Source organism: Chanodichthys erythropterus, chromosome 19, assembly GCF_024489055.1.
Source record: "Chanodichthys erythropterus isolate Z2021 chromosome 19, ASM2448905v1, whole genome shotgun sequence".
NCBI lineage: Eukaryota > Metazoa > Chordata > Actinopteri > Cypriniformes > Xenocyprididae > Chanodichthys > Chanodichthys erythropterus.
In genome coordinates, this window is record NC_090239.1 from 19,098,565 (window position 1) to 19,107,224 (window position 8,660).

The 8,660-nt window shown below is 38.8% G+C and overlaps 1 protein-coding gene across 3 annotated transcripts; it reads right to left on the reverse strand.

The window, feature by feature from the left end:
- Nucleotides 1–94: 94 nt before the first annotated feature.
- Nucleotides 95–7,658, reverse strand: cdc42ep1a (CDC42 effector protein (Rho GTPase binding) 1a). 3 transcript variants are annotated; one of them, XM_067369054.1, is made up of 4 exons: nt 7,502–7,658; nt 4,537–4,971; nt 2,509–3,328; nt 95–1,091 (listed from the first exon to the last, which is right to left on the reverse strand). In XM_067369054.1, the coding sequence occupies exons 3-4, from the start codon at nt 2,960–2,962 to the stop codon at nt 481–483; spliced, it is 1,065 nt and encodes a 354-aa protein (XP_067225155.1). In that variant the 5' UTR covers nt 2,963–3,328; nt 4,537–4,971; nt 7,502–7,658; the 3' UTR covers nt 95–480. The 3 variants fall into 3 exon arrangements, with proteins under 3 accessions (XP_067225155.1, XP_067225156.1, XP_067225157.1); XM_067369055.1 differs by having other exon boundaries at nt 2,509–3,446; XM_067369056.1 differs by lacking the exon at nt 7,502–7,658 and adding an exon at nt 5,111–5,242.
- Nucleotides 7,659–8,660: the final 1,002 nt, after the last annotated feature.

Genomic DNA, 8,660 nt, shown 5'->3' on the forward strand with positions numbered 1-8,660 from the left:
GTGTTATTCACTGAAAATCTCGACATGTGTCCTAGTTCTCCTTAGCACGTACATATTGGAAGTAGCAATGCCGGATTCATGGACAAATTATTTAAGTCTGATCTTTTCAATGATTAAATTGATCCTTTTCAGAAAACCAGTTTGAATGATTTGTTCACAAATTGAACTGACCAGGAACTGTTGCCGCTTTATCACATCATGCAGTAAATTGGCTTCAGAAACTAGGAATATATATCACACAAGTCATTTAATCTACTTTTATGATAACTGTATTGTGCTTTTTAGGATTATGGAGCTTGACAGGGCCAGTCCTAATTCACTTCCATTATAACGAAAAGAGTGGCCTTTTGTGTTCCACAGAAGAAAGAAATGGGTTTGGAATAACATGAGGGTGGATAAATAATGACAGAATTTTCATTTTTTGGCTGAACTATCCCTTTAAAAGTGCTGTGTGATTTGGACTTTAGGCATCTCGTAGTGTTAGACTTTGATCTCATCCTCCTCATCAGCATAGTTGTACGGTCCTCTCCTGTGAGAGTTGTTGGTGTTTGTATTCCTGAGTCCTCTACTCCCATAATGACGTGCCAGCACATCAGCAGCCCTCTGGAAACTCTCCGGCTCCATGCCGTGATCCTCAACAGTGAAGGAGTGCATCCGATCCCCCAGCATGGATTTTTTGGGTGACTCACCATTCACAAAGTCTAAATGCTTCCACTCTCCTCCATACAACCGCGTCCTACCGTCATCGTCTTCTCTCAGGAGAGAGTCCACCAAGGACGTGGTTGCGTCCGAGTCCACTTCAGAGTTATTATCGGTGGACGGTAACTTTTCACTGATGGGACTGGCTATTTCACACACAGGGCTGTCAATCATGGCAAAGACTTCAGACATGAGGGAAGGGCCCAGATCAAGGGTGAAAGAGTTCATGGAGTCAGAAGGACTGACGGAGTCTGAACAGGGGAAGGACGGGATATCCGTGTCTGTGAGCGAGCCTCTATGGATTTCAGGAGGGCAGGCTGGGGGAGAGCTGCTCTGGGCTGGACGCTCAGTGCGTGACAGTCTCGGCAAGGTCACAAAGCCAGACTCCAAACCTGTAAAACAAAGAAAGAAAAACAAATTTGATATTGCTTATGAGTTTGACCAACAGAGGGCAGTGAGAACCTACACATTACATTTAGTGGTTCTGGACTGCAGCATAAGCAAAAGTAGCAAATCATCTCTGCCATGTGGTTGGACGAGATGGCCAAAAAGGGATAGTTCATCCAAAAAATTAAAAGTTTGCCATTATTTACTCACCCTAATGACTCAAGTGTTTCAGTAAATGATAACAGAATTTTCGTTTTTAGGTGAACTATCCCTTAAAGATTTCTGTGTCTGACAATATAAAGCTTTGCAGAAGTGCACACTTGGCTCAGAAAGAAAAATGACAAATTATGGGATAGTTGTACATTATATGGATACAGAAACTCTTCACATGATTGAAAACAGGGCTCTAGAACAGGATGTGCGCTCAGCACTAAAACATCTCATTCATAGCCCCTGGTCAGAACAAAATTAGCGTTCAGTCCGATGGTGAGTCATGCAGTAAGCTAATTTAAACACTTAATTTGCATACTAATACTTTCCATATATTGATAATTAAACTCAGGATAAACATCAGACTGTTTGGGTGTGAGTTTGGTGAGTGTTTATGAGCATGTGGGGGTTTTGTTTTTGAACAGGCTCTCCTGCAGAGAAGCCAGTGAGGCATGTTTGAGGTATTTGAATGGGTGAGGCAGACGCTGATCGCTGAACTGTAATGTCTGGGTCTAAAAAGAAGTCTGGAATTGCCACAGGTGTTTAGATGGTTTATCAGACACTTTCTGTTTGATCTGCCTCATGTTTTCCTAAAGGACAGAAAGCTAGTAAACATATTTAATTTAGACAAAACATGCATGAGACATACGGCTAATGTAGACATGACTCTAGGTGTCACATGATCCTTCAGAAATCATTCTAATATGCTGATTTTGTGCTCAAGTAATGTTACTTCTATCAATGTTGAAAACAGTTGTGCTGCTTAATATATTTTTATAAATTTTTATTATTTATTAAATTTATAAATTAAAATGATTTTATTTATAATTGAACAAATGTCTTTGGATACAATGTTTCACAATGATTTGCAGACAAGTTACCCCCCAAACAGCAATATCTGGAAAATGAAATATTATACAAAGGAGTAAAATTAGAAAAACAAAAAATACATAATGAAACGCTCATGATTTTTCCATATATTATATATATATACACATATATTTTTAGGATTTCATTCATTTTCATTCTAAACCCAGATCTTGAATTTAAAATTCCTTCATTGTTTGAAAACTGATTGTAGTATCTTCAATCATCCCTGCTGATTCAACCATTTCAGGAGTGACTTCTGTATTCTGTACACACACAAAATGCTCGTAATTTATGGGATTCACTTCTGAATTTGAATCTGAGTGTGAACACTGACGGACTCACCATATAAGCATGTGGAGTTCTCTGGTGTTTTGGGTGAACTGGGAAAAAGCACTTTCACAGGACAGCCGTTGGGTGAGTCCACGTCCAGCCGGGGTAGGGAAATGGCATTCTTTATGATTGGAGAAATGGGTGGAGGTGGGGGTGAAAGATCCTTGGATCCGCCGCGGTGCCTGTCGGGGGTCTTGCGGACATGGCGAAGCGTGCGGGAGAAGAATCCCTCATTCTTCTCTGAAGTGGAGGAGGAGTCTCCATCTGCGTTATTTCCTGCTCCACCATGATTGCTGAGGAACGAGGTGTCCCCAAACACGTCCCCTCCACGGCCCACGTGCATGGTGTGGCGGAAGTCGCCCAATGGGGGACTGATCATGTCCGGGGTGAGGTCACCTTTAAAACGACGCTTTCCTGAGGAGTGGGAAACCAGGCCCTTCAGGCCAGACAACTTGCCCAAGTTCATGACTTTTCCAGGTAAAAATCCAGAGGTTTCCAGAGCCAGTAAAAAAAAAAAACTCCACAAAAATTATTTTTTAAAAATGGTGAGAACAATGTAAGAAAGCAAATTATACACGTATCGCTGTTCAAGCTTCAAAAAATCTCAAAAGAATAAAAACCGCAGTTGAGTGGAAAGTTTCTTTTCACAGTTTCTCAAAAGGCACACACATTCAGCTATGTCCCATTTTGGCCATCGGTCTTTGTTCATATCCAGAAAGATTCGGTGAAGATAAATGTGAGCTGAAAATGTGCATGACTCCAATTCCTGAAAACCTCTGCTGCATATGTGGTCAAAGATTCTGGGCTTCACAGTTGTTCTGGGTTTGTGTTTCTGAAAAAAAATCAGTTCAGAAATAAATTCAGCTCTGGCTGCAGATATCTTTGTGGTTTAGGACTGAAACCTTGTGCTCCTTCTTTAGTAAGGCCCAGAGAATCTGCTGCTACATGCTCTGGAAGATCCAAATGTTAACAAAATATATCTGTAAACAATTCAATTCCTAAAAAGAAACTGATGTAATGTTTGTAGTATGAGATTTTGGCACAGACATGCAACATTAATTATCACCTTTTGCTCTGAAAGTTTTTAATGAGTCTTTTATTTTATTATTGTGTGTAGTGCCCTTTAAATGCCTAAATTCAGCTTTGACTCCTCAGTCACTCACTTGCACTCTACAGTATTTCAGTTGTTCACTTTAAGGGTATCCAGTTACAAAAGTATGTGTATTTACCAGAGCATTTTCCCAGACACTGACCCCCGGTTTCACAGTCAAGGATTAAGCTAGTCCTAGACTAAAATGCATGTTTGAGCTGCTTTAACTGAAAGTAACTTGCACTGACATATCTTAAAAAATGTCAAGAGCCGTTGTTTTGTCTCAAGATGCACACCAGTAATGTTGTTTTCTAGGGTATGTTTATAAAAGCTACTTAAATACCTTAATTGAAATAAAGCCTAATCCTGGCTTAGCCTAAACCCTGTCTGTGAAACCGGGCCTGAGTGTACATTTCACAATGACATGAAATTTGAAAAAAGAAGCCCAAATTTTTATTAAAATATACTTTCTCTCATTTTTTCATATCGAAAACGAACCTAAAAAAATAAATAAGAAAATGAATACAAAATAAAATAATTAATTATTTATTTATAAAAAAAAGAAAAGAAAAAATTCAATAGTTAAAAAATAATAATAATTTAATTTAATAAAAAAAAAAAAGAAAACTATTTTTAAGGACCACCCACAATTAGTCTGAGTTCATTAGTAGTTTATTTGATCTTTTTTAGCATTGGGGTCAGCTCAGACTTTTAATTTGTGCTTAAGTGTATTTAAAATAATGAGAATCATTTTAAATGTGTGAAGTCTCAAGTCTCATTCCATCAAACCAAGACAAGCTTTGCTTTGGCTGTGTTGCACATTTCACGCTAAAATGCCACTAAATCTCACCATGTGTGATAAGACACATGGTCACCCTTTACCTGATTAGCGTCAGGTCTAAAAATCAAATAATCAGCTGTACTACTGAAAACTTACAGAAGCAACATACCTTAATCAGTTTTGTGTAATCAATGTGACCGCATACATTCCCAATCCAAGTTTATTCAGTGACCTCTGACCTGCACCCTGCTGGAGTATGAGGCGGCAGGGAGGTTTGTTGCTTTATCCCTGCATGTATACTCTCCTCATGCTCCTCTACTCCCACTGGCCTCAGTTCCTGATCCTTTGTTTTTAAATATACTCAAATCCAGCGGCCCACTCGCCAGGAATCCCCCAAGGGAGATAAAGTGTCTTTAAAAGGCAATAAATTAAATGTAATAATCTGGGCAATAGTACGGCTTGACGGAGGCTCCTTAAGGATTGGTCATGTCCAGGATTAGCCCCTAATCCCTCGTCTCTTCCTTCACCCCGAATCCCCCTCTGCTGGCTTTAGTCCACTCAGAAGTCCCAGGTTGAAGGGGTTCTTGTAAAATCAACAAACGTCCTGTATGAGAGAGGGAAACAGGTGGATATGTAACAAAGATCAGGATCAAAGCAGACTGAAAGTCTATGACCAATAGTTGAATCCTGAATAAAAAAATAACATGAATTTCAGAATGTCTTAGCTTTTGTTTTTTTCTGACCTTTTGTTAACACAAATCAAGCATTCTGCATTAGTTCGGGCAGGCCTCGTAGTCAAGCTCCGCTATCAGATGATTCGCAAATTCCAAACCCACCCATATCAGCTGATCTAATTTCTATGGACTCCATTGGCAACTCTAAAATAAGGCGCATTACTTAAACGCAGCTTTCGTCTCTCTGCTTGCTTGGCTGCTTCCACCACTGCATGCTGCTTTGCAACCCACCTCCTCCCCAGCTCCTCCTTAAACTTGTGTCTAACTTAATCAGTGTCATTCTGTTGTCATTGATGCATGCTCTGTTCTCAATAGGGGGATTTTCTGCTGCTGTCCCAGTTAAAAAATGGGAGGTTGTCCCCAGAAGCTGCTGCTGTTCCCGGTCTTGGCTTTCATGGAGCTCATGAAAAGGACGGGGAATTTAGAACAGAGCCATACTGCCAAATTGTAACTTTAGCAAAATATGCCAATAAAAAAACTTAAGTGGCCCTGACTGAAATTTGTTTATTAATGACCTAGAAATAGTGTATGTAACATTTTATATAGTGTTTATTTATATTACTATGTGTCTTTGTTTAAAAATATATAATATTAAAAAATAAATTACACTACCAGTCAAAAGTTTGACATATCAACATATCAATGATTTCTGCTCATGTGACACTGAAGACTGAAGTAATAACTGAGGAAAATTGAGCTTTGCCATCACAGGAATAAATTACATTTTAAAGTATATTAAAATAGAAAGCTTAGTTTGAGAAATGGGAATGGTTGGTGGCATATACCATGTAATGTGCTAAACATAACATAACCAACTAGTACACTGACATTCAGCAGGGCTGCTGTTGACTCTTGACATGACAAACGGCAATAAACCAAAACACACTGTCTCATAATTCTTGCAGCTGCTTCTAGTGGATGCAAACAATGCAATTATGTCTGTGAAACTGGCTGTGCATTGTTTCAAAGAAGGAGATGCACACGTCAACCCGTAAACCGCAGTCTAATAGAACCCGTGTGTGTGAATGCATTCCTGGGGGAAACATCTCTGTCTATTACAGACATCCAGCACAGTACCCACATCCCAGATTGGAAACATGTTTGGGGGTTTTCCTCTTCTTTCTTTCTGTGGGACTTTCGGACTTCTTTCATGTGGGCATTAAAGTGGATCTGTCTGATCTTAAAAGCACTTGATTTTAGCAGCCATCCACTGCACATTCACATGATGTCATAAAAATAAGTGATATGAACATCAGTCACACTGACTGAATATTTTTTGATCTTTTAAACTGAAAAATTGTGAATGGAAGTGTTTCTTAATACAATTCACCTTTTCCCCAAAACTAAATCTTGCTCAGCTAGGCTACTTTATAACTTAGCTAACTAGGTGAACAAACATTGAAGATAAGGCCTCATTTTTCCTTTTCACCCAATGACCTCCACTTTTTTTCTGGCATCTCATGTGGCCTAAAGAAAAAAAGGGCTGCCTAGGTGTAAATCATGATTGCAAATATACTCATTTAATCATCTGAACATACCCTATTTTTACTCAAAGCACTCAGCATGACCGTCTGGCAGAGTGAGTCCATAATGGAAAATACCATGATGGTTTTATGTGTGAAAATATACAGCAACTGGCTGGGTCTGTCTTACTCGTGTCTTTATTTTCTTTATTATCTTATTTACACTTCTTTCACTTTAATTTGATCAGAAATCTAAATGCTGATCGGTGTACTAATCTAAACTAATACAAAAAGTTAAAGGCACAATGATGAAAACTAGTTAACTAATACCCTGAAATGAAAGGAAATTTTCATTTTAATTTTCAACCTAACATTAACTGAATATATAGGACAAGGACAGATCAATGTTGCTGTACTAAAATGTTGCTGAAGCAGTTTTCATATCAGTTTATTGATCTAGTCATTTGTGAACTTTGGATTTTATTGCTTAATGTCATCCTAGTTTTTTCACTAGCTCTTCACTGTTAAGGGAACTGTTTAATATATAAAAGTTGCACAGAAAGTGCATGTTTTGTTGATCTAAAACAAAACCTTGAATCAAGTTTATTATCTAAAGTATATGATTAAGTAAACTTAATTTATCATAAATAATTAAATTAATCAAAATCATAAATTGAATGCCGCTCATAAGGGGGATGAACTGTAAGTATGCAGTGGCGCGCGCATACTAATTTTACAGCAGCACAGATTAGGTTTCCTCCGTCATGCACACAATAACACACGACTAGTCTGATTCTGTATTTATCCCATAGCCTTCTTATTGACTAAATGAACACTAGTTACGCTGTTAATAGTACGCGAATTGAGTTGAGTTGAGAATTCAAAATGCTGAGACAAAAATAATCTGACAATTCAGGAGTAAATCCAAACAACTCACCTCGTGGGTTGAAGAATACAAATTAATCATGACTCAAAACGCAATAATAATATTTATCTCAACGAAAGGTAAGATCCAGCAGTCCCCCATGAAACTTTACTCTTTTGTACAGTCTTCTGTTTGAGAGGCAGCGGTCAGTGTGAAGCTCCGTGTCAGTCTCGCGCTGCTGGAAGCGCGTTTGGTCAGGACGGAATCGGGGGCGGGCATTTCGAAGACTTCTTGGACAAGTTCCATGTTCCCAATGTGTTTAATGCCACTACTGTAGATCTCCCGGGTAGTCGAAAAAAAAACTTTCAGTTCAGTTTTCGGACATTTTTAACGTGTTTATCGCGTTTAGACGGAGATCGGATTAATTTAAGTGTTGTTACATATCTGACGTTTAAAGCTATAGGCTTATTTATTTAGGCTATTTATTTGCTGAAAATTAATAGCACTTTGGGGCAGTGTCATTAAAATGATGTACACTTAAATGAGACAAAGGCTCATATTAGTCTTGTAGAAAAAGCTTTTTTTTATTCTACACGGAGCAGGATACCCACTCATGGGTGCAGCCATTTTGAAATCACATGACCAGCCCTGTCAGTTGCCTATATGTGTTCGACTTGAAGCGGCGCTGCGCAAACCGAAGGCTGTATGACATTACAGTACCGTGATCACAGTCTGGTCTCTAATCGCTCTTGTGGTACTTTGTTATCATTCACCGATTGGTCTGCGCAGTTAAACACACCTTAAAGGGATAGTTCATTTTTACCTCTAATACTCTACTATGTCCAACTGCCTTGAGTATCCGGTGTGTGAGGTCTAAAAAACGCATTCTGATGCTGGAAGTGATCTCTTGCGTGTATGTCAATAAGTGCGAGCGATCACTTCCGGCATCAGAGTGCATTCATGACATCAATGTGTCGTCACGAGCTGCAGGGTTTAATTTGGATTTGTCTGTGCATGTTTTTTTTTACTCTTATAGATGGAGTTCCCATTGACATGCATTATACGACTGACAGACCGCAACGGTTGGAGTTAAAAATCATCATTTGTGTTCTACTGAAGGAACAAAGTCACTTACATCTTGGATGCTCTGGAGGTAAGCAGATAAACATCAAATTTTCATTTTTGGGTGAACCATCCCTTTAAGGTGGTGATACATGGGGCAACTTTTTGA